Below are 26,340 nucleotides of genomic sequence, written 5' to 3' on the forward strand. Positions count from 1 at the left end.
ATCCGACAAACATGACAGATTCAGCTCCGAACGATAGACAGACACTAACTAAAAAATGGCTCTGAGCACTATGGGACTTAACTGCTGTGGTCATCAGTCCCCTAGAACTTAGAACTACTTAAACCTAACTAACCTAAGGACATCACACACAGCCATGCCCGAGGTAGGATTCGAACCTGCGGCCGTAGCAGTGGCGCGGTTCCGGACTGAGCGCCTTAACCGCTAGACCACCGCGGCCGGCAGACACTAACTGCCTAACAAATGGGGACGGGGGACATACGAGCAAGCTGGAGACGAGAGACTGACCAAGAAGACAAGTAGAATTTAACAAGAGTAAATGAAACAACACATCACCAATCGAATGGTTCAAATGGCTCTGAGCACTATGGGACAAGTTCTGAGGTCATCAGTCCCCTAGAACTTAGAACTACTTAAAGCTAACTAAGGACATCACGCACACCCATACCCGAAGCAGGATTCGAACCGTAGCGGTGCGCGGTTCCACTCTGTAGCGCCTAGAACCGCACGGCCACCCTGCCCGGCCATACCACCAATCACTTAACTTCTTTCTCGAGAAGACCTGACGCAGCACCTCCCGCCCCCCCCCCCCTCCACCCCCCTCTCCCAATCGGTCTCCCGAACCGTTCGCTGCCAGTCGCTTCTCCCGTGTCACGGCGCCGCAGCTCGCACCGGCCAGACTGATGTCGTGGGTTGACTCCTGTTGCTCTCGTGTCGACCGCTGAAGCCACTACCCCTCGCTATACGCCGCGGCCCACTGGACTCACGTGGCGGCCTCACATGCGCCGACGCTCGAGACAGACAAGCCATCTCGTGTCTCAGTGCGCGACCGACCGACCGAACGATCCAACCGCCAATGGCCACTGCCTGAGCAAACTCGAGCAGACTGGCGGCCTAACGCGCGGACTCTGATGCAGCAGCTAAGCTCGGACCGATCGACCACTCGCTGAGTTCTCTTACTGGCGGAGTGGAAAGACTCCCATTTTGCCGGCTTTAAAGGTTGATCCGAACGACAGACGTACCAGCACTCGTGACGACAGGCGAACACTAACTGCCAAACAAATGTGGACGAGAGACTAACCCCAGGCTGCCTTCTGCCGAGCTCATAGCGCCCCCTTAAACGCACGTGAACAGGCAACCTTTCCCCTTTCCCACCAGAGGGAGACACCAAAGCTGCGATTGCCACAGCGGCGCCACCTCCAGAAACGGAGGGCGATTGCTGTACACAATTTTTACCACGGATCACAAATTATTCGCTCGAATCGACCAGAATGGCGCATTGTCATCCATTAAAATTCCATCGTTGTTTGGGAAATATGATGTCCCTGGATGGCTGACTGTAGATAATCTCGAGGTAGACGAACATAACCATTTCTAGTCAAATGATTGTTTCGTTCGGGCTAAAGGACCCAGCAGATTCCATGTAAGTACAGCGCACACACTATGGAACCACCACCAGCTCACACAATGCCTTGTTGGCGACTTCGGTCAATGACTTCTTGGGTTCTGCGCCAGATTCGAAACCTAGCATTGGCTCTTTGCAGTTGAAATCTTCTAGGATCCAACCAATGTGGCCACGGGCCTAAGAGAGGCGCTGTAGGCGATGTCGTGTTGTTACCTAAACCCCTCGCACTGGACGTCTGAGGCCATTGCCCGTTAACGCGGAATTTCGCCGCACTGCCGTAACAGATGTGTTGCTTGTCTGTTAGCACTGACAATTCTACGCAAACGCCGCTGCTCTCGGTCGTGAAGTGGAGGCCATCGGCCACAGCATTGTCCATGGTGAGAGTTAATGCCTCGAGTTTGGTATTCTCGGCACACTCTTGACACTGTGGATTTCGAAATACTGAATTCCCTAACGACTTCCGTAATGGAATGTCCCAAGCGTCTAGCTCCCAATACCACTTCGCGTTCAAAGTCTTACCGTCTTGCGGCCGAAATCACGGCGGAATCCTTTTTACACGAATTATCTGAGTACAGGCGATAGCTCTGTCAATGCACTGCCCTCTTGTAAGCGATAATACCGCCATCTGTATATGTGCATACCGCTATCCACGACAGTTATAACCTCAGTGTATTTCTTACCTACTACATTAACTCTCCTTACTAACTCCTTGTTACTTTTGTCAGCAGCCTGTGCTGCTATCTTCACCAACAACTATTACAGTTCTGAAAAATGTCAGTTTACTATTTGTTTTTTACGTGTCTTTTATTTCTGCTTTCTACAGATTCATCCGTCCCACGGCGTGTGCTACATCCCATATGGTGGCAGAGAGATAGGCAAGAGTGAGTACGAGGTGCTGATCACAAATTAGTCTGCGCGGGAATAACAAGATGTGTGCTCTCATTTGTACCACTTAGTTTCTGTAAATAAACTGCCATTTTTATACACTTACATGTGTGTTTTCCTCTTTTTTACTGTTTCCCCCTGACATGTCTACGATTCATTTCTTGCTAACTCGTAACACAGTGGTAGCTGGTTATCCCAGACATTTTAGACATGTGTTTGTGTGAGTGTGTGTGTTGTGTGTGTGTGTGTGGGGGGGGGGGTGGTGGTGGTTAGTGTTTAACGTCCCGTCGACAACGAGGTCATTAGAGACGGAGCGCAAGCTCGGGTTAGGGAAGGATTGGGAAGGAAATCGGCCGTGCCCTTTCAAAGGAACCATCCCGGCATTTGCCTGAAGCGATTTAGGGAAATCACGGAAAACCTAAATCAGGATGGCCGGAGACGGGATTGAACCGCCGTCCTCCCGAATTCGAGTCCAGTGTGCTAACCACTGCGACACCTCGCTCGGTTGTGTGTGTGTGTGTGTGTGTGTGTGTGTGTGTGTGTGTGTTTACGAATCTATAGTACGATCCATATAAATCTGAACTACTATAATTAGTCATAACAGCTGATCTAATAATGGGAGTTGTTTGGAAGTTTGGGAGATAACATACATACTAGGTTCGTGCAATAAGTAATGCGCCATTTTTTTTTCTCAGAATATATTTATTGTTAAGAGTCAGAATCTGGTGACAATATATATCAACATGCCTTGTCAGTGTCCTATTTTTCTACGTAGTCTCCATCACGTACACTGGCCATACACCAACTTTGTTGAAGAGCGTGTACTGCCTGCAGGTAAAAGTTCTTGTACTGTAGGCGTAGCCATGTTTTCACTGCAGGACTGACACTCTCATCATCTTCAAAGTGTTTTGCCCATAGCGAATCTGTAAGCAGCCAAAAGAGATGGAAATCCGAGGGTGGCAGTTATGGGTTGTAGGGTTGATGATGCAATGATGTGCAATCCAATTTGGCAATGTGTTCTCGGGTTCTCAGACTTGTGTGTGGGCGTGCATTATCGTGTTGGAGCAAGCTTTCCGCCGGATTCTTTTCCGATCGAACGCGTCGGAATCGGTTCTTGGGTTTATTCACTCTGAATTGATGACTCACCCTCTTGGCACCACACCCTCGGGAATGATGCCATCCCAATCCCTGAAGACTGTCACTGTGACTTTTCCGGTGGAGGTGACTGTCTAGAATTGCTTCTTTTGTGGTGAATGAGTATCATGCCATTCCATGGACTGCTTTTTGTTTCTGGCGCAAGGTGGTGCACTGAGCTTTCGTCCCCGTTAACGGTCCGTGACAGAAAGGCCTCTCCATCAGCATCAAAATGCTCCAACAAGATAAAATGGGCTCTCTTTCAGTCTTGTGGTCCGCTGTGGGCATTCGTGCAGTCCGTCGTGAGCACCTCTTTGAATATCCGAGAGTCTCGATCATTGCAGACGCATTTCCAATCCTGACTGGCAACTGTAGAGCCAATTGCCGAGTTGTGATGCGACGGTCGCCACGAATGATGGCATCCGCACGATTCAGCACATCTAGAGCAGTGGCTGTGACAGGATGTCCTGAGCGTGGCTGATCGTGGAGTTCTGTTTCTGAATTTCCTGAGGCTGTGCTGCCCAAAACGGGAGTTGGTCAACTCAAATATCGCCCAAATGGCTGCTTTTCTTAAGGAAAAACTGCTTATATTCTATCAATAGTAGCCCTGATGGCAAAATGTCGATCTGGTCACCTGGGAGGTTCTTAATTATGAAAACCAGTACCGATGCGGAACGCTGAGGAAGGGTTTGTGAAGAGCGGAAGGGGTATGTGACGATAGCACATTCTATAGTTCGATCGCTTCTAAAAGATTTTTTTTTTCAGCAGGCTGCTTGAATTCGACCCAACCGCCTATATCTATCTACATCTGAATCCCGCTCCAGCTACTGCCGGGTCTGGGTGCTGACGAGTCCTCTCCGTTTGGCTCGACCCTCCCACCACTTTTCTTCCTCCACTTGCTGCCAGGTCAGCGCCTCGTCTTTCTACAGATATTCTAACTCCCGTTTTCCTCCGTGTTCTTGGGCGCCCTCTAGGCCTTTTCCCATCCATCTTTAGTTCTTCCATAATTTTGGGGAGTCTCTGCCTATGCATCCTCTTAACGTGCCCATACCTTCTTAATCTCTTTTTTTTTTTTTTTGAGTTTCTTCTCTCATACTTGCTTCTTTAAGGTCCTTTCTAATCTCTACATTCCTTACACTGTCCTTCATTGTTTTTCCCTTAACTGGTCTGATAAATTTCACTTCCCCTGCTTGCAGTTTGCTCCAGTCCCTTTCTGTCATTGTCCATGTTTCTCCACGATAGGTGACAATAGGGAAGTAATAATAGTTATACATAAGGAGTTTTGCTTTTTCTGAACCATCCTAACTCCAAATCAGGTGTTTTATAGTTTGGTAGAAATTGCCTCCCTTCTGTAACCTCCTATTAATTTCGTCAGTTATTCTTCGATCCCTAGATATTTCACTCCCTAAATAAGTGAAACTTTCTACCACTTTGAGGGGTTTCCATTCAAGGTTAATATTTCCTTTGATCCCTTTCCCTCTTCCATATAACATTACCTCACTCTTATCTTTATTTATTTTTAATCCATACCTTTTCACTATGCTACCTCTTTATCACCCAACCGACTGGGCCTTGCAATCTCTCCACACCTCCCCCCCCCCCCCCTCTGCACGTGCGTCCCAAATCTATTTACGCCTTTGTAATACTGTAACAACTGAAGCCAGCAATTCCATGCAAAATTAAATCTTAAAATTCGCATGCATTCATGAACTGTCAAATGTCTGCAATCAAAGGAAAAATATGCAATGTCAGAATTGACTCTTTTGTTGCGATGCATTTTATTTCACTTTAATAAAACCAGTTTCTCCAAATTCCCCACCGACATGAGGTCGGTGTCAAGTCACTGAGCTCAGGGAGGCGATAGGTGGCTGAAATCCATTCGCAGGCGACCTCGAAAATTGTTGTCTGTGGTTTCCCATTTTTCATTTGGACCCATGCCAGGGGGTTTCCCCTTACTATAAGCCACAGCCAATTCCTTTCGAATGTCCTTCTTTCCTGAAAGATTCCAATTCCCTTTCACATGCAGCCCCTATGCTAGCTCTTTATTCACATGAAGTGTTGAGTGCTATTGACAAGGGGTTTTAGATCGATTCCTTATTCCTGGATTTCCGGAAGGCTTCTGACACTGTACCATATAAGCGGATCGTAGTAAATTTGCGTGCTTATGTAATATCGTCTCAGTTATGTGACTGGATTTTCGATTTCTTGTCAGAGAGGTCACAGTTCGTAGTAATTGACGGAAAGTCGTCGAGTAAAACAGAAGTGATTGCAGGCGGTCCCCAAGGTAGTGTTATAGGCCCTTTGCTGTTTCTCATCTATCTAAACGATTTGGGAGACACTGTGAGCAGCCGTCCTCGGTTGTTTGCAGATGACGCTGTCGTTTATCGACTAATAAAGTGATCAGAAGATCAAAACAAACTGCAAAACGATTTAGATAAAATATCTGAATGGTGCGAAAGGTGGCAGTTCACCCTAAATAACGAAAAATGTGAGGCCATCCCCATGAGTACTAAACGTTACACGATAAATCAGTCTAATCTAATAGCCGTAAATTCAACTAAATACCTAGGTATTACAATTACGAACAACTTAAATTGGAATGAACACATAGAAAATGTTGTGGGGAAGGCTAACCAAAGACAGCGTTTTATTGACAGGACACTTAGAACATGTAACAGATATACTAAGGAGACTGCCTACACTACGCTTGTCCGTCCTCTTTTAGAATACTGCTGCGTAGTGTGGGATGCTTACCAGGTAGGACTGACGGAGTACATCGAAAAAGTTCAAAGAAAGGCAGCACGTTTTGTATTATTGCAAAATACGGGAGAGAGTGTCACAGAAATGATACGGAATTTGGGGTGCACGTCATTAAAACAAAGGCGTTTCTTGTTGTGGCGGAATCCTCTCGCGAAATTCCAGTCACATACTTTGTCCTCCGAATGCGAAAATATTTTGTTGACACCGACCTACATAGGGCGGAACGATCACCACAATAAAATAAGGGAAATCAGACGGAAAGATATAGGTGTTCGTTGTTTCCACGAACTATACGAGATTGGAATAATAGAGAACTGTGAAGATGGGTCGATGAACCCTCTGCCAAGCACTTAAATGTGATCCATGTAGACGTAGATGTAGATATGCTAAAATTAAAAGATCTGCATCGAATGCGAGCCAAACCGCTCTTCTATGACTCCCAGAACCAGAAACCGTACGGTTAAAGTAATAACTCAAATTCTCCTCATTTAGGCTCATGCGTTCGTCTCCCTGGACATTCTTTACCGCATAAAATGATCTTTCTTGCACCCCAAGAAGGGAGACATGTGAACTTAAATGAAGAAATGTGGAAAAGTATAAGGCTGAATAATTCCGAAACTTTTGCCTTTTCGCCACCCAACATTATTCTAGTTTCTCTTTCGAACAGACCTCTCTTTGTTCCAAAAGTCGTATCGGCAATAATCACGGTGCCCCAAAAAATTTGCACTCGTGCATTCGTGATAACTTCCTCAGCTACAGTACATACTGAAAGAAGAAGAGTGTCAAGGAAGATGAAGGAAGTTTGGAACCTTCCCATCTTAGCCCCCTCAGATTTAGTTGTAAGTTGGCACAGTGGATAGGCCCTGAAAAACTGAATACAGATCAATCGAGAAAACAGGACAAAGTTGTGTGGAACTATGAAAAAATAAGCAAAATATACAAACTGAGTAGTCCATGTGCAACAAAGGCCACATAATGGACAACATGCGCTAAGAAGGACAGTGGTCCTGCGGTTAGCATGAGCAGCTGCGGAGCCAGAGGTACTTGGTTCAAATCTTCCCTCAAGCGACAAGTTTAATTTTTATTTTTAGTTTATGTGACAAACTCTTATGTTTTCATCACTTTTTTGGGAGTGATTATCACATCCACAAGAAAACCTAAATCGGGCAAGGTAGAAGCTTCTTTTTACCCATTCTCCAAGTGTACAAGTTAGGTGGGTCGACAATATATTCCTGTCATGTGACGCACATGCTGTCACCAGTGTCGTATAGAATATATCAGACGTGTTTTCCTGTGGAGGAGTCGGTTGACCTATGTGCCTTGCGATCAAATGTTTTTCGTTCCCATTGGAGAAGCACATCCTTTCGTCTACTAATCGCACGGTTTTGCGGTGCAGTCTCAAAACACAGACACTAAACTCATTACAGTAAACAGAGACGTCAATGAAGGAACGGACAGATCCCAACTTTGCGAAAATAGATAAACTAAACTTTTCACTTGAGAGACGACTTGAACCAATGACCTCTTCTTCCGAAACTTCTCACGCTAACCACGGGACCACGGCGCTCCTGCGCGCAGATTGTTCTTGATGTGGCCTCTTGCACATGGACTACTCAGTTTGTATATTTTGCTTATTTTTTCATAGTTCCACACAACTTCTTCCTGCTTTCTCGATTGGTCAATGTTCATTTTTTCAAGGCCTATCCACTGTGCCAACTTATAACTAAATCTGAGGGGTGTGCGATTGGGAGGTTTCCTTGCAGTGGTATGCAAAATACCGCACTTTTAAAGAACGAGATTACGTTTACAGTTGGTGAAAACTCCGAGATAAATTTCGAATAAAACGGTTGGTCGTTTATTATGGAATTCTCTTAATAAAAGAAAACCATCAGACTTTTTGACTTTTAAGGCCCTCTTGAACAAATCTGATGCCTCCTCCATCCCCCCACCCCCCACCCCCACCCCCTACCCGGTCCCCCTTTGACAAAATCCTGGCTACGTCCTTATATGGACGTATGGATGTGCACAGGTCTTTGTACGGGGCGTTGCTGCATTATTTTGGCTCAGCCACTCCTTTCCTTCACTTACGTTAGCATAAAAACACAATTTCTCGTCACAGGATAGGAGTAGTTGGTTTACGAGCCAACAGATGAAGAGAAAGCAAAGGTGCGCATTTTGTCATGCGCTGGTTTTTGTGATTTTGGCTTAGATCATGTGGTTCTGCCCCCCTCCCCCCCCCCTCCTCCCCGTGAACCAAGGACATTGCCGTTCGTGGGGAGGCTTGCATGCCTCAGCAATACAGATAGCCGTACCGTAGGTGAAACCACAATGGGGGGGCAGACAAACGTGTGGTTTCTGAAGAGGGGCAGCAGCCTTTTCAGTAGTTGCTGGGGCAACAGTTTGGATGATTGACTGATCTGACCTTGTAACACTAACCAAAACGGTCTTGCCGTGCTGGTACTGTCAACGGCTGAAAGCAGGGAAACTACAGCCGTAATTTTTCCCTAGGGCATGCAGCTTTACTGTATGGTTAAATGATGATGGCGTCCTTTTGGGTAAAATATTCCGCAGGTAAAATAGTTCCCCATTCGTATCTCTGGGCGGGGACTATTCAAGAGAACGTCGTTATCAGGAGAAAGGAAACTGGGTTCTACAGATCGGAGCGTGGAATGTCAGATCCCTTAATCGGGCAGGCAGGTTAGAAAATTTAAAAAGGGAAATGGATAGGTTGAAGTTGAATTAGCGAAGTTCGATGGCAGGAGGAAGAAGATTTCTGGTCAGGTAATACAGGGTTATAAATACAAAATGAAATAGAGGTAATGCAGGAGTAGGTCTAATAATTAATTTAAAAAAAATAGGAATGCGGGTAAGCTACTACAAACAGCATAATGAACGCATTATTGTGGACAAGATCGACACGAAGCCCACGCCTACTACAGTAGTTCAAGTTTACATGCCAACTAGTTTTGCAGATGATGAGATAAAAGAAATTATTCAGATATTGAAGGGAGACGAAAATTTAATAGTCATGGGTGACTGGAATTCGATAGTAGGAAAACGAAGAGAAGGAAATGTAATAGGTGGATATGGATTGGGGGTAAGAAATGAAAGGGGAAGCTACCTTCTAGAATTTTGCACAGACCATAACTTAATTATAGCTAACAATTGGTTCAAGAATCATAAAAGAAGGTTGTACACATGGAAGAAGCCTGGAGATACTGACAGGTTTCAGACAGATTATATAATGGTAAGAGAGAGATTTACGAACCAGGTTTTTAAATTGTAAGACATTTCCAGCGGCAAATGTGGTCTCTGACCACAATCTATTGGTTATGAACTATAGGTTAAAACAGAAGAAACGGTAAAAAGGTGTCAATTTAAGGAGATTACTAAACCGGAGCTTTTACAGAGTTTCAGGGAGAGCATAAGAGAACAATTGACAAGAATGACGCAAATCAATAAATTAGAAGAAGAATGGGATGAAGTAGTGAAGGCTGCAGAGGATCAAATAGGTAAAAATGACGAGGGCTAGTAGAAACCCTTGGGTGACAGAAGAAATATTGAATATAATTTATGAAATGAGAAAATATAAATATGCAGTAAATGAAGCAGGCAAAAAGGAATACAAACTTCTCAAAAATGAGATCGACAGGGAGTGCAAATGGCTAAGCAGGCATGGCTAGAGGACAAATGTAAGGATGTAGAGGCTTATCTCACTAGGGGTAAGATAGATACAGCCTACAGGAAAATTAAAGAGACCTTTGGAGAAAAGAGAACCACTTGTATGAATATCAAGAGCTCAGATGGAAACCCGGTTCTAAGCAAAGAAGGGAAAGCAGAAAGATGGAAGGAGTATATAGACGGTCTATACAAGGGCGATGTATTTGAGGACAATGTTATGGAAATGTAAGAGGATGTAGATGAAGATGAAATGGGAGATATGATACTGCGTGAAGAGTTTGACAAAGCACTGAAAGTCATGAGTCGAAACAAGGCCCCGGGAGTCGATAACATTCCATTAGAACTACTGATGGCCTTGGGAGAGTCAGTCCTGACAAAACTGTACGATCTGATGAGCAAGATGTATGAGACAGGCGAAATACCCTCATACTTCAAGAAGAATATAATAATTCCAATCCCAAAGGAAGCAGGTGTTGACAGATGTGAAAATTACCGAACTATCAGTTTAATAAGTCACGGCTGCAAAATACTAACACGAATTCTTTACAGATGAATGGTAAAACTGGTTGAAGTCGACCTCGGGGAAGATCAGTTTGGATTCCGTAGAAATATTGGAACATGAGAGGCAATACTGACCCTACGAGTTATCTTAGAAGCCAGATTAAGAAAAGGTTTAGTCAATAATCAGCCGCCTTTAGTGAATTAGAAGACTACTTAAAAGTTGAATAAGTCTCTTCAGTAAATTGATTCCTTAGGATGGATAGGATGTGTGACAGCTGTGTACTGACGCAGGAGGAGCTGGCCACTCTTCGCGAACAGCTGAGCGTGTTGATGGCCGCGGTCAGCCGTCTTCAGGCTGCTGCCTCGGAGTGTAGCGGCAGTGGGGAGTCTGGTGCGTCGCAAGGTACACCCCAGGTGTTCCATGCTTCATCCACTGTCCCTGCTGTCGAGACATCCTCGCGGGTACCGGGCGCGGTTGGGCCACCCTCTCCCCAAGGGGAGTGGCGGGTTCAGCGGCGTTCGCGGCGCACGAGGCGGAGGGTCAATGTGGAGGCTGGCCGTGTGGCATCGCCCGCTCTGCCTGTGAGTGGACATGTGGCTGCTCCTTCAGCAAGGTCCGAGCAGGCACACGGGGGGAGGGGTTTGTTAGTTATTGGGAGCTCCAACGTCAGGCGGGTGACGGAGCCCCTTAGGGAAATAGCGGAAAGGTCGGGGAAGAAGGCCAGTGTTCACTCTGTCTGCTTGCCGGGGGGTCTCATCCGAGATGTGGAGGAGGCCCTACCGGCAGTGATAGAAGGCACTGGGTGCACCCGACTGCAAATTGTTGCTCATGTCGGCACCAATGACTCCTGCCGTCTGGGTTCAGAGGTCATCCTCAGTCCGTAGAGGCGGTTGGCGGAGTTGGTGAAGGCGGAAAGCCTCGCTCGCGGGGTGGAATCAGAGCTAACTATTTGTAGTACCGTTCCCAGAACCAAATGCGGTCCTCTGGTTTGGAGCCGAGTGGAAGGCTTAAACCAGAGGCTCAGACGATTCTGCAGAGAGCTGGGGTGCAAATTTCTCGACCTCCGCTATCGGGTGGAGAAATGTAGGGTCCCCCTGAAGAGGCCAGGCGTGCACTACACGCCGGAAGCGGCTACGGGGGTAGCGAAGTACGTGTGAAGTGCACATGGAGGTTTTTTAGGTTAGAGAATTCCCTCCCTAGCCCGACAAGACGCCTCCTGAGACGCGGCAAGGTAGGAGTAGGCAAAATGCAACAGGGAATAACAATATTAATGTGCTAATAGTAAACTGCAGGAGCGTCTATAGAAAGGTCCCAGAACTGCTGTCATTAATAAACGGTCACAGCACCAATATGGGGACAGAAATTTGGCTGAAACCAGGCGTAAACAGTAATGAAATCCTAAACTCAGATTGGAATGTATACCGCAGAGGAAGGCTGGACAGTGAAGGGGGAGGCGTGTTTATAGCGATAAGAAGTGCAATAGTATCGAAGGAAATTCACGGAGATCCAAATTGTGAAATGATTTGGGTGAAGGTCACGTTTAAAGCAGGCTCAGACATGGTAATTGGATGTCTCTATAGGCCCCCGGGCTCAGCAGCTGTTGTGGCTGAGCACCTGATGAATAATTTGGAAAATATTTCGAGTAGATTTCCCCACCATGTTACAGTTCTGGGTGGTGATTTTAATTTGCCGGATATAGACTGGGAGACTCAAACGTTCATAACGGGTGGCAGGGAAAAAGAATCCAGTGAAATTGTTTTAAGTGCTTTATCTGAAAACTACCTTGAGCAGTTAAAGAGAGAACCAACTCGTGGCAATAACATATTAGATCTTCTGGTGACAAACAGACCCGAAATATTTGAATCAGTTAATGCAGAACAGGGAATCAGCGATCATAAAGCGGTTACTGCATCGATGATTTCAGCCTTAAATAAAAATATTAAAAAGAGGTAGGAAGATTTTTCTGTTTAGCAAAAGTGACAAAAAGCAGATTTCAGAGTACTTGATGGCTCAACACAAAAGTTTTGTCTCACGTACAGATAGTGTTGAGGATCAGTGGACAAAGCTCAAAACCATCGTACAATTTGCGTTAGATGAGTATGTACCAAGCAAAATCGTAAGAGATGGAAAACAGCCACCGTGGTGCAACAACCGAGTTAGAAAACTGCTGCGCAAGCAAAGGGAATTTCACAGCAAACATAAACATAGCCAAAGCCTTGCAGACAAACAAAAATTACGCGAAGCGAAATGTAGTGTGAGGAGGGCTATGCGAGAGGCGTTCAATGAATTGGAAAGTAAAGTTCTATGTACTGACTTGGCAGAAAATCCTAAGAAATTTTGGTCTTATGTCAAAGCGGTAGATGGATCAAAACAAAATGTCCAGACACTCTGTGACCAAAATGGTACTGAAACAGATGATGACAGACTAAAGGCCGAAATACTAAATGTCTTCCTGCAAAGCTGTTTCACAGAGGAAGACTGCACTGTAGGTCCTTCTCTAGATTGTCGCACAGATGACAAATTGGTAGATATCGAAATAGACGACAGAGGGATAGAGAAACAATTAAAATCGCTGAAAAGAGGAAAGGCCGCTGGACCTGATGGGATACCAGTTCGATTTTACACAGAGTACGCCAAGGAACTTGCCCCCATTCTTGCAGCGGTGTACCGAAGGTCTCTAGAAGAGCGAAGCGTTCCAAAGGTTTGGAAAAGGGCACAGGTCATCCCCGTTTTCAAGAAGGGACGTCGAACAGATGTGCAGAACTATAGACCTATATCTCTAACGTCGATCAGTTGTTGAATTTTGAAACACGTATTATGTTCGAGTATAATGACTTTCCTGGGGACTAGAAATCTACCCTGTAGGAATCAGCATGGGTTTCGAAAAAGACGGTCCTATGAAACCCAGCTCGCGATATTCGTCCACGAGACTCAGAGGGCGATAGACGCGGGTTCACAGGTAGATGCCGTGTTTCTTGACTTCCGCAAGGCGTTTGACACAGTTCCCCACAGTCGTTTAATGAACAAAGTAAGAGCATACGGACTATCAGACCAATTGTATGATTGGATTGAGGAGTTCCTAGATAATAAAACGCAGCATGTCATTCTCAATGGAGAGAAATCTTCCAAAGTAAGAGTGATTTCATGTGTGCCGCAGGGGAGTGTCGTAGGACCGTTGCTATTCACAGTATACATAAATGACCTGGTGGATGACATCGGAAGTTCACTGATGCTTTTTGCAGATGATGCTGTGGTGTATCGAGAGGTTGCAACAGTGAAAAATTGTACTGAAATGCAGGAGGATCTGCAGCAAATTGACGCATGGTGCAGGGAATGGCAATTGAATCTCAATGTAGACAAGTGTAATGTGCTGCGAATACATAGAAAGATAGATCCCTTATCATTTAGCTACAAAATAGCAGGTCAGCAACTGGAAGCAGTTAATTCCATAAATTATCTGGGAGTACGCATTAGGAGTGATTTAAAATGGAATGATCATATGAAGTTGATCGTCGGTAAAGCAGATGCCAGACTGATATTCATTGCAAGAATCCTAAGCAAATGCAATTCGGAAACATAGGAAGTAGGTTACAGTACGCTTGTTCGCCCACTGCTTGAGTACTGCTCAACAGTGTGGGATACGTACCAGATAGGGTTGATAGAAGAGATAGATCCAACGGAGAGCAGCGCGCTTCGTTACAGGATCCTTTAGTAATAGCGAAAGCGTTACGGAGATGGTAGATAAAATCCAGTGGCAGACTCTGCAGGAGAGACGCTCAGTAGCTCGGTACGGGCTTTTGTTGAAGTTTCGAGAACATACCTTCACCGAAGAGTCAAGCAGTATATTGCTCCCTCCTACGTATATCTCGCGAAGAGACCATGACGATAAAATCAGAGAGATTAGAACCCACACAGAAGCATACCGACAATCCTTCTTTCCACGAACAATACGAGACTGGAATACAAGGGAGAACCGATAGGTGTACTCAGGGTACTCTCCGCCACACACCGTCAGGTGACTTGCGGAGTATGGATGTAGATGTAGATGTAAACATTCGTTTCTATCATTTGTAGATTTAGAGAATGCTTTTGACAATGTGGACTGGAATACTCTCTTCCAATTTCTGAAGGTGGCAGGCGTAAAATAGAGGGAGCGAAAGGCTATTTACAATTTGTACAGTAACCAGATAACAGTTATAAGAGTCGAGGGACATGAAAGGGAACCAGTGGTTCGGAAGGAAGTAAGACAGGGTTGTAGTCTCTCCCAGATGTTATTCAATCTGTATATTGAGCAAGCAGTGAAGGAAACAAAAAAATCGGAGTAGGTATTAAATTCCACGGAGAATAAATAAAAACTTTGAGGTTCGCCGATGATATTGACTCGCATTCGGGAGGACGACGGTTCAGTCCCGCGTCCGGCTTCCGTGATTTCCCTATATCGCTCCAGGCAAATGTTGGGATGGTTCCTTTGAAAGGGCACGGCTGACTTCCTCCCTAATCCGATGAGACCGATGACCTCGCTGTTTGGTCTCTTCCCCCAAACAATCCAGTCCAAATCCAAATGATGTTGAAATTCTGTCAGACACAGCAAAAGTCTTGGAAGAGCAGTTGAACGGAATGGGTAGTGTCTTGAAAGGAGGATATAAGATGAACATCAACAAAAGCAAAACGAGGATAATGGAACGTAGTTGAATTAAGTTGCGGGATGATGAGGGAATTGGATAAGAAAATGAGACACTTACAGTAGTGAAGGAGTTTTGCTATTAGGGGAGCAAAATAACTGATGATGGACGAAGTAGAGAGGATATAAAATGTAGACTGGCAATGGCAAGGAAAGTGTTTCTGAAGAAGAGACATTTGTGAACATTGAGCATAGATTTACGTGTCAGGAAGTCGTTTCTGCAAGTATGGAGTGTAGCCATGTATGGAAGTGAAACATGGTCGATAAATAGTTTGGACAAGAAGAGAATAAAAGCTTTCGAAATGTGATGGCACAGAAGAATGCCGAAGAGTAGATGGGTATATCACATAACTAATGAGGTGGTATTGAAGAGAATTGGGTAGAAGAGGAGTTTGTGGCACAACTTAACTAGAAGAAGGGATCAGTTGGTAGGACACGTTATGAGGCATCGAGGGATCACCAATTTAGTATTGGAGGGCAGCGTGGAGAGTAAATATCGTAGAGGGAGACCAAGAGATGAATACACTAAGCAGATTCAGGAGGATGTAGGCTGCAGTAGGTACTGGGAGATGAAGCCGCTTGCACAGGATAGAGTAGCATGGAGAGCTACATCAAACCAGTCTCATGGCTGAAGACTGCAACAACAGCAACAACATGTGTTTCACATACACCTGATATTTGAATCTTCCCCGTAACACCCAAATTTCATACGATAATGAAATGATATCAGTTCAGTAAATTTGCAAGTTCTCGCTACAGTGACGTGAATCGTCGTGGATTAATGCGTTAAAAGATCATCATCAAACTCCGAAGGTCTTCCACGAACTTTGCGAGTCACTAGTGTCAAAACGATTATCTTAAAAACGAGAATACCGTTATCCTGCCGTGCCCTCTCCAGTGGTATTACCCCCATACGAGGTGCAAATGTTTGTGACTGCTTCCGCTGCCGTTATCCCTCTGATTAACTCATGCACAACAATATGCCGTAAATGTTCCGATTTCTCCACTTGTTACTCCAGTTTCTAGCGTCCACAGCTCCACACAGTATCTCCAAACGACCCCTGGAGGATGACACGGCGGTCGGATGGTCCCCGTAGGCCACTCGTGGCCTGAAGAGGGAGTGTAAGCCTAGGGACAGATGATCATAGCAGTTTTCTCCCACAGGAACTCACCATAAATTAAAAAAGAAATATTGTCCCTGTTGTGAGACGACGGAACTACCTTGGTCCAGCCACAACTGTGGTTTTTTTTATTACCTTTGGAGAAGTCTTATCATACTAGAACACGTGAAATATCAGTTCACTTTAATGCATTAATGAATTAAAGATTGCGTAACTTCGACACGCTTCTTTGTTATACGATTACTTGATAATTAACGACCATCGTTGGTTAGAAAAACATTTCTTGATACACTAATTAACAACCTGTTCTCTTGAGGTACAGTGATCAGCTTAAACAACAGTACAGTTTGTAGTATCACGTCGAGAGAATTTAATATTTCATCGTATTCTCCCAGTTACAGAGCGTGTGCGAAAGTGGTAAAGTCAACGTTTTTTTATTTTGTTAAAAGTTGGTACTGGCCGAATGTTTACTTCGCATGTGATTTGAGACGTAATGCATAATTATTCTTTTTACATCTGGAGAGACTAAGCAAGCTATAGATTATTTTGTATGTTAAAAACTACGACGGTAATATAGACACTCAGAGTGGTAGCAGCGATGCAAAAAAGAGACTGTTGTATATTGTTTCTCGGGCTTCGTTTGCCGACTTGGATATAATTTCTAATTTTGTTGTTGTTTGGCGTTGTCTTCCTAGCGGGGGTAAACAGAGGTATTTACTGTTGTATAGTTGCGATAGTCAGCCATTGCAATCACGGTTGTGACATTAATGTCTGGTGCCAATACAGAAAAGGTGGAAGGATTAAAAACCATTGTAAGTCGAAAGAGGTCATCTTGGTGAATAAACGGCGAATATAATAATTCCGATTACGAAAAAATTCTGTTGGCACACACCTACATAGGGGGAAATGATAATCACGATAAAGTAAGAGAAATCAGGGCTCGTACAGAAAAATTAAAGTGCTCGTTTTTCCCGCGTGACGTTCGAGAGTGGAACGGTAGAGAGACAGCATGAAGGTGGTTCATTGAACCCTCTGTCAGGCACTTTATTTTGAATAGCAGAGTAATCACGTAGATGTAGATCTCAAAGACAACAAAACAGGAAAGGGTAATTCATTCTTTTAAAACCCTGACACTTCAAGTTGGACATTATATACGTTTAAGTTTTACCAGAAAGGTTTACATTCTCTGGCACAAATAATTGCAAGAGCCTGCATCGAATTTATAATTACACGGATCAAAACCAGCGACGAGCGAAATTGCCGTCTTTTCTCAGAAGTATCATTCAGTACCCCGGACGTGGGTTTAATCTATCTACAACGCTTAAGGATCTGCTGACATTTTCAATCCCCTCCCGTTTTTTCTTTGAGATTATGCACAACCATCGTCGATCCCCGCAGCTGTGGAGTTCCGGGATCGATATCGCCGAGATTCAGAAGATGAACTCTTTACACGAGAGAATCTCTATTGCTGCAGATACAATAATAATAATAATAATTACTATTATTATTATTTTCAGACAATATTCAAGATTTTTTGCTAGGGAAAGCAATGCAATTATCTTCACAAACATTCATTTCTTGTTTTTTGTTTTTAATTTTTTTATCTGCACAGTCTTGCAGTAGAGTAGACATTCATTCAAGAGTGAATTAGTACATTATTTCAGTAAACTTGGGGAAGGGATATTATAAAGTTCATTAGATACTTCATCTACCACTGCCCTACTCGACGATGTTCACTGATGTAGCTGACTGCTCGAACTGCTGCTGTTGTTGTTGTGGTCTTCAGTCCTCAGACTGGTTTGATGCAGCTCTCCATGCTACTCTATCCTGTGCAAGCTTCTTCATCTCCCAGTACCTACTGCAACCTATATCCTTCCGAATCTGCTTAGTGTATTCATCTCTTGGTCTCCCTCTACGATTTTTACCCTCCACGCTGCCCTCCAATGCTATATTTGTGATCCCTTGATGCCTCAAAACATGTCCTACCAACCGGTCCCTTCTTTTTGTCAATTTGTGCCACAAACTCCTCTTCTCCCCAAATCTATTCAGTACCTCCTCATTCGAATTATTACGAGTTGTCATCTTGCATTGAAACCTTAGCTTGCCTTGGAGCCATGAAGAGAGCAGATGTTTAGTTTTCACGCTGGCACACATGACGCAGGCAAATGGGCCCACCGAACCGTGTACTTGCTGACCTCTGCGTGCAGTACATAACACATACTCTCTGTGAATCTGAAGAAGTACTATTAAATATTAATCAATATTTTTCACGGTTAGTATACCAAATTTCATGGATAACGCTACGATACTGTTAATATTTCAAATCAATAATGCCCATACCTTCAGCTATATCGATTTTTACTTCACACACAAAATAATCGTACTAGCTTTATAAACCTGAGTTGGAAGATGTAATGATTCCTCTGTAGTATCAATTAAAACTACAACCAACAGGATAGGTTCATATAATCTAATTTTCTGAAATTTTCTTAAGTTTAATTACCACAGCTTTCTGCCGGCCGCGGTGGCCGTACGCTTCTAGGCGCTTCACCGTGGAACCGCGTGACTGCTACGGTCGCAGTTTCGAATCCTGCCTCGGGCATGGATGTGTGTGATGTTCTTAGGTTTGTTAGGTTTAAGTAGTTCTAAGTTCTAGGGGACTGATAACCTCAGATGTTAAGTCCCATAGTGCTCAGAGCCATTTTCTGAAATTATAATGTCATCGTTTTTTGGTTGTTTGAATGTTTTGGAGAGTCTGAGAGTGAATGGAGGACATACTTAAAGAGAAAATGTGACACTTTATTAAAACCAGGTAAATATATGTGTGAAAAAGTTGCTGTGCAGTAGCAGAATTTGTGATGTATGGTCGAGTGAGCTTGATTTTGTAAAAGGCAGCCAGAAGTGGCGTGGAGTATTAAATTTATTAGTAATATATTTTGTGAAAAACAACCATAGTTTGTGCCAGACGGAGTGGCCGTGCGGTTCTAGGCGCTACAGTCTGGAGTCGAGCGACCGCTACGATCGCAGGTTCTAATCCTGCCTCGGGCATGGATTTGTGTGATGTCCTTAGGTTAGTTAGGTGTAATTAGTTCTAAGCTCTAGGCGACTGATGACCTCAGAAGTTAAGTCGCATAGTGCTCAGAGCCGTTTGATCCATAGTTTGTTTTCATTAAATTATATTTAGTTCTGGCATTACGAGATTTCTAGTCTAAATCACTTGTAGTAATCTTATTGGGTGGCATTAGTAATACTCCGAGTATGGAACTGCTCGAGACGATCCGATTGACTTTTCAACATACTAGCCAACAGGAACTGAGCATTTACCTGTGCGTTTCAGTCGGATATTTGTGCCGTAGATCTATGAGTAGATAATAGCTTGGGAGCTGTCTTCTGGTAAAGCACCTGTGTTAAACTGTGCTGACGAAATGTATACTAAAATGAAGAAATTCGTGCATGTGGTCGGTTCTCGTGTCATTGACGAAAAGTGACTAGAGTATTTGTTGTGTACATAGTTCCGCGTAGTCAGCACATACACAACTTTCCCACTAGAGCGCGCCCCGCTAAGCACAACAGCGCAGGCGCAGCACTCGTCCGTCTACACACTACGAAATGGCGCTGCCTTAGAGACGGACCAAATTCTGCTTCCGCCAATCCACGTATTAATATGCAACTAAGCCAATGAGATCGCTGCTAGCGTAGATCCTTTTCTGTCCTCACAGATCACACTCGCGCAGCGATAACTAAACGTGCGAGGTATTATAACGAGTGTACAGACCTCCGATTAGTCAGTTTGCTTTAGTCTGTACGAGTCTGCATTTGTCAGCACCAGTCTATACCAGTCTGCATTAGTCTGTACCAATCTATAGTCAAGTTTCAGTCTGCACCTAAGAAGATTATGATATTCCTGTACATAGCCATGAAGATAAATGTATAGAGACTTTGTCAAGTTTCAGAGATATGTGAGAATAAGATTAACGTACCAAGAACGAAGGAACTTCAGATTTTCAGTTGTAAACAGCATCCAGAATCAAGTTAAGTAATTTCTATGCTTTTTATTACTTCAATAAATGTATGTGAAAATTAATCACGTTCTGTTTGAAGTTGGTCACCGTCATTCTGCTACTCTAAGTGTGCAAGTGAAATTTCTATCATCTGACCTAACGGCAGAAGATAAACACGCCACGATGAGACCACGAGACATATTGCTGACACTCTCCTACTTCGTTAGAGCTACAAGTCAAATAATCTGATAGTTTGTGTACAGAAGGTCTTATAGTATGCAAACCACAAGTACCCTGTTGAACGACTGACTGTGTTAACTTGCAAGTAGTCAAGGGTCACTGACTGTTTAGGATGTTCTAATCATTGGGTCGTAATAGATATCTTCTGACTGTTTTGGGGTGTGGATTTGTAACAGAGACGTCAGTAACATTGTGTGACTGATGTCGGGATATTAAATACGGACGTGATAGCTGTTTTCCGCATTTTAAAGTCGATAAACAAAATAAGGGAAGTTTAGACTTTTCTCCAAATGAGTTGTGCAAGAACCCCTAACGCTTGATAGTTTAACTAATTTTCAGCTACTGTTTATTGAGCAGTTTGCATGGCAGGTTTTTAGTCGAATTTTCGTCGACGCTGCTTTTGTTCCGCTGAACCTATATCTACCATCACAGAGTGAAGGGGCATGCAACCTGAAACCTATCCAGGTAGGTGGACGTACTGTTTAAGGGGTAGTGAGAGACCAACCCACCCCACCGCAGTTGCTTGCTCAGCACTCCAGGTAGGCGGACTTATTGTTTAAGGGGTGGTGAGAGACCAACCCACCCCAGTGCTTGCTCAGCACTATATTGAGCTCAGTGTGAGGGTGCTGCAGCGCTGAGTGTAGGGGGAGGGGGGGAGCAGTCCCCGCAGCGTCTCCGAGGCATCATAGCGGATTGTGGTGGGGCCCCAACATAATGTGTGGTACTGATTCACTTTGCCGACTATGGTGTGCCACCACGATCTCTGGATGATGCCACAGTTCCTTCTCTCCTCATGTCTATTTCCTTGTATTTTTTCCCAGCGCACAACATCAAGCATTTCTCTTACTTGTTGTGTCCATGGTGATTCCCTCATTTTCTTTACCTCTTCCCACCTGCAGACCTCACTTATAACCAGTATTAGGGGACAGATGATTATAAAAACAGCACTCAAAGTATGGGATGTGATGTGCTTTATTCATATTAGTCATCAAGTAAGGTGTCACAGTGGTTAGTACACTGCATTCGCATTCGGGACTTCGATGGTTTTTCTGACCATCCTGATTTACGTCTTCTGTGGTTTCCCCAAATCGCTTTAGGTAAATGCTGGAGTGATTCCGTCGAAAGAGCACAGCCAATTTTGTTCCCCAACCTCCACTAATCTGAAGACCTAACTTCGTCTTCCCCCTAAAACGAACCAACCAACCAACTATTCTTATTACTCAATAGTTTCGTAATAAACCGAGGACCACGTCTCTCTAGCTCCAGATTCTCGCTGGTGCCACCTTTGTCAAAATGCAGACCTGTGAACAGTAGTGAGTGCCAGACACATGGCTCCCAGCAGTGGTACGATATGTAGTGCCCGCGCCAGGAAAATGGTTTTCAGTGACGATTTGTACAAGACTGTGGGTGCTCCAGATCATGGGTTCTCAAACTTTTTCCGTCCCTCTCCCACTTCTGAAAACTGTTTTGCCCCCCCCCCCCCCCCACCAACTCACCTCCCCTACTTCTCTTCCCTTCCTCTGCTCTTCTCATACTTCGTACAGAAACGGCGCGCAGTATCTATCAAATTACATCTAATTTTTGCAACTATCAATTGCAGATGGTAGTTATAAGGGTCGAGGGATATGAAAGGGAAGCAGTGGTTGGGAAGGGAGTGAGACAGGGTTGTAGGCTCTCCCCGATGTTATTCAATCTGTATATTGAGCAAGCAATAAAGGAAGCAAAAGACAAATTCGGAGTAGGTAGTAAAATCCATGGAAAAGAAATGAAAACTTTAAGGTTCACCGATGACACTCTAATTCTGTCAGAGACAGCAAAGGTCTTGGAAGAGCAGTTGATCGGAATGGACAGTGTCTTGAAAGGAGGGTATAAGATGAACATCAATAAAAGCAAAACGAGGATAATGGGATGTAGTCGAATTAAGTCGGGCGATACTGAGGGAATTAGATTAGGAAATGAGACACTTAAAGTAGTAAAGGAGTTTTGCTATTTGGGGAGCAAAGTAAATGATGGTGGTCGAAGTAGAGAGGATATAAAATGTAGACTGGCAAAGGCAAGGAAAGCGTTTCTTAAGAAGAGAAATTGGTTAACATCGAGTATAGATTTAAATGTCAGGAAGTCGTTTTCGAAACTAATTGTTTGGAGTGTAGGTATGTATGGAAGTGAAACATGGACGATAAATAGTTTAGACAAGAAGAGAATAGAAGCCTTTGAAATGTGGTGCTACAGCAGAATGCTCAAGATTAGATGGGTAGGTCACGTAACTAATCAGGAAGTACTCAATAGGATTGGGGAGAAGAGGAGTTTGTGGCACAACTTGACCAGAAGAAGAGATCGGTTGGTAGGAGATGTTATGAGGCATCAAGGGATCACCAATTTAGTATTGGAGGACAGCGTGGAGGGTAAAAATCGTAGAGGGAGACCAAGAGATAAATACACTAAACAGATTCAGAAGGATGTAGGCTGCAGTATGTATTGGGAGATGAAGAAGCTTGCACAGGACAGAGTAGCATGGAGAGCTGCATGAAACCAGTCTCAGGACTGAAGACCACAACAACATCAATTGCATCAACAACAGTAATAATAATAATAATAGTAACAAAGAACTAGATGCACTGAATACACTTACACGATCACAATGCCACAAATATAGAATACATCACATACATTCAGCAACAGTAAGATTCACATTAAGCAGAAAGGAAGGACGAAAGGGATTTATCGACATAAAAAACCTATATTATGGACAGGTACACAATTTAAAAACGAGCAGAAACTAGCAAAATACACAAGGCAATCACCCTTATAAATACATCGGCTACACCATTGCGACTTCATAACCACTTCTACAACCCTTTAGATCACATAACATCAACAGATACGAAGAAAGTAAATTGGAAAATTAAAACACTACATGGCAAGCACCCATATCATCTAACACAGCCACATATTGATCAAGACGCATGGCTAAGAAAAGGCAATATATACAGTGAGACAGAAGGATTCATGATTGCAATACAGCATGAAACAATAAACACCAGATATTTCAGTAAGCCTATTATTAAAGATTCCAATACCACAACGGAAATTGATTCATTTTTTCCAAGATGCTTTCTCAAATTGAGGTAGCATTTAATCCAATGTTATACATTTTTACCACACGTGCATGACTTGGTGTCTTAGGTACTAGACCTATAGAATTCTACTTGTTTTATATTTTCCAAAGATAACAAATATCACATCTTACATTTTAATTGTTATAATTTTTTCCTAGTAAAATGTTATTTTTGTCTATAATTTAGTTCATTCTGCAAGAAAGCTTAGGTCTACTGCATAGGTATGGACTTTCGCAACTTAAATAAATTAAAGCAATTCTTTATAAACTTTAGGAAATATTTGTACCTGAATCCTGAAAAATACAACTTCCAGGAAATTGCGAATGAAGATATGAGTCCAACTAAACTGTACCTCAGAACGTTCCTGAAGCATAGTCTTCATCCTGCATCACTTCTTCATCTTCAAGCTTCCTCATGGCATTCCTTGTAGCATCTACATCTACATCTACATCCATGCTCCGCAAGCCACCTGACGGTGTGTGGCGGAGGGCACTTCGTGATTCTTTGGTAAATTGAAGAGCAAATCATTCAGCATCATGCAGCTGTTGTCTGCCTAACACAAGCAATTGATCTTCCGTATTAGAGCCACATTTTATTTCTAAACTTTTCAGGACTTCCAAACTTCCTATTACTCCATAATTGAAACATATCACTGCATCTAGTACACCAACTTTTAATGTATTTACTCCGATAGAAACATTCTCGGGTAATCTTTCCCATACGCAATGGTTCAAACTTTTTTTTGTATTCATAATGCCCCTATGAAGACACTGACTAAGAGAAATAGGGTCACTCAGGTGTCTAAAAATTCGTTTTATTTAATTCAGAACAAGCTCAGGAAGAGAGTGCTTGTGATGCTATATTTGACCACTTGCTTTTGCTCTTTCATAACCACACCAACAATCTGCTTCTTCAGGGCAAAGTCCGTGAACAGGGTGTTCATCTGTGGAGAACTTTCCTCATTCAGAGCTGCAGTTCGTCAAATGGCAAGTCTGTAATAACTCTGAAGCAGGTCTATTTCAGTTTCTGTCAATTTGCCTCGGCCAGATAGAGATTTTCCATCACGTAGCAACTTTCCTTTCATTTCCCTTCCTAGCTTCTTCAATCTAGCACCTATACTCTTTTGCACACGTTCACAACTCTCCAGTTTTGTTGTCAAGGTATCACCATAAACATTGAACTCATTAATTTTATTGAAAGCTTTAGGGTCCCCATCGCCTAAGTACTTCTTATATCTAACGTTATACACGGGCACCGACCTTTGAAACATTTTTAGAGCTCCATCACACTCCATAACTCGCCTGTAACCATCATAATTATTGGAACACTGATCTTCAATAAGTCCTTCAGTGTTACCATGGCAGGTTTGGGAGTACTTAGATAAGCGGTCAACATCAACAACTTTTCCATGCTCCAGAGAAGTAGCACTTACAAACCATTCAGGGAACTATATCCTCGACGATGCCACGTCCCATCAAATGCAACACCAATATCCATGGTTCTCTTAATATTGGCAGTTTCTTCTACTGCACGTTTCATAGATGCTTTAGACATAACCGCCAAGGCACCTAAAAGTATTTTAAGTACTTTCTGAACCTAGTGGGAGGAGGAGGAAGGCCCATCATACTACACAGCGTTTGAGCAGCCTTTTTTCCTTTTTCTACTGCACTCATTCCATACACTAGCTTCAAATTCAAATCATATAAATTATGTATAATGTTCTAAGTCATTTACGAGGTAGATTTATTTCAGGATCCACACAGAACAACAATTTTTGACGCTAAACCCTTTCTGCCACTTTATTGTTCCGTTATCTGCAGACAGCCTACACCATCACATTGTTTACATTTCGCCCTGCTACGAACTTCCCCCAGATAGCCGGAGTGGGCCAGAGGGGTCTCTTCCGCAACCAACTTAAGGGGGGGTAGGACGTGAAACGAGCCGACTTGGAGCAAGAGAGATACCACATGACATTTTAATTTCCACTTTTGCCAATAAATTCATAAAACTTTGTCATCATGACGAGAAAGGATTCGGGATTCACACTCGTAGCAGTGGAAGTACAAAAACGCAGTAAAATACATTTTTAACTTGTGAAATTTCATCATTTTTCACATAGTATTGCCTGCATTTGTTGCTATAGGTACACTTTTCTTCATAAGGAGGAGAGATTCTTCGATGAATTTTGCATAGCATACAAACCATACTTACAGGTGTATGAAACTCTTGGTTCTACAAATGTATAAAAAAACTGTGGTAAAAACTGAGATAACTATAAAATTTTAGTATTTTCTAAGCATGAACCTTAAAACGTAACAGCTCGACCATTGTTTCATAAATTAAATAAATTCTAGAGTTTCATATAGCTATAAGTATGGTTTGCGTGCTGTGCAAAATTCATCGAAGGAACTCTGTTACGTATGAAGAAAAGTGTACCTACAGCAACAAATGCAGCCAATAGTATGTGAAAAAGTGATAAAATTTCACATGTGAAAAAAATGTGTTGTGCTATGTTTTTGAACTTCCCCTGCTACGACTGTGAACCCTGAAACATTTCTGGTCATGCAGACAAAGTTTTATCAATTTATTTGTAAAAGTATGGAGAGTGGAAATTAAAAGGCAGTTGGTGCCCCTTCTACTCCAAGGAAGCCAGTTTGACGTCCTGCCCCTCTTAACAACTCTCTAATAACTACTGAAAGGGTTCAGATCTCTTTGGCTTAACTGAGAGCTACGTTGGTTACACTGTTTCTAACACAGCAGATAGCCAGGTGTTGTGCTGTTCCCATATATTAGACA

General features: G+C 43.4%; 1 protein-coding gene across 1 annotated transcript in view; it reads left to right on the forward strand.

Annotated features, from left to right (window-relative positions):
• LOC126293571 (natterin-4-like) overlaps positions 1 to 2,413 on the forward strand; it is a 68,919-nt gene extending 66,506 nt beyond the window's left edge. Inside the window, exon 4 of the mRNA XM_049986847.1 lies at positions 2,247 to 2,413. Within this exon, the coding sequence (XP_049842804.1) occupies positions 2,247 to 2,333 (87 nt within the window). The 3' untranslated portion in view covers positions 2,334 to 2,413. The remainder of the gene's footprint in view (positions 1 to 2,246) is intronic.
• Positions 2,414 to 26,340: the final 23,927 nt, after the last annotated feature.

This window comes from Schistocerca gregaria, chromosome 10 (assembly GCF_023897955.1).
Source record: "Schistocerca gregaria isolate iqSchGreg1 chromosome 10, iqSchGreg1.2, whole genome shotgun sequence".
Taxonomy (NCBI): domain Eukaryota; kingdom Metazoa; phylum Arthropoda; class Insecta; order Orthoptera; family Acrididae; genus Schistocerca; species Schistocerca gregaria.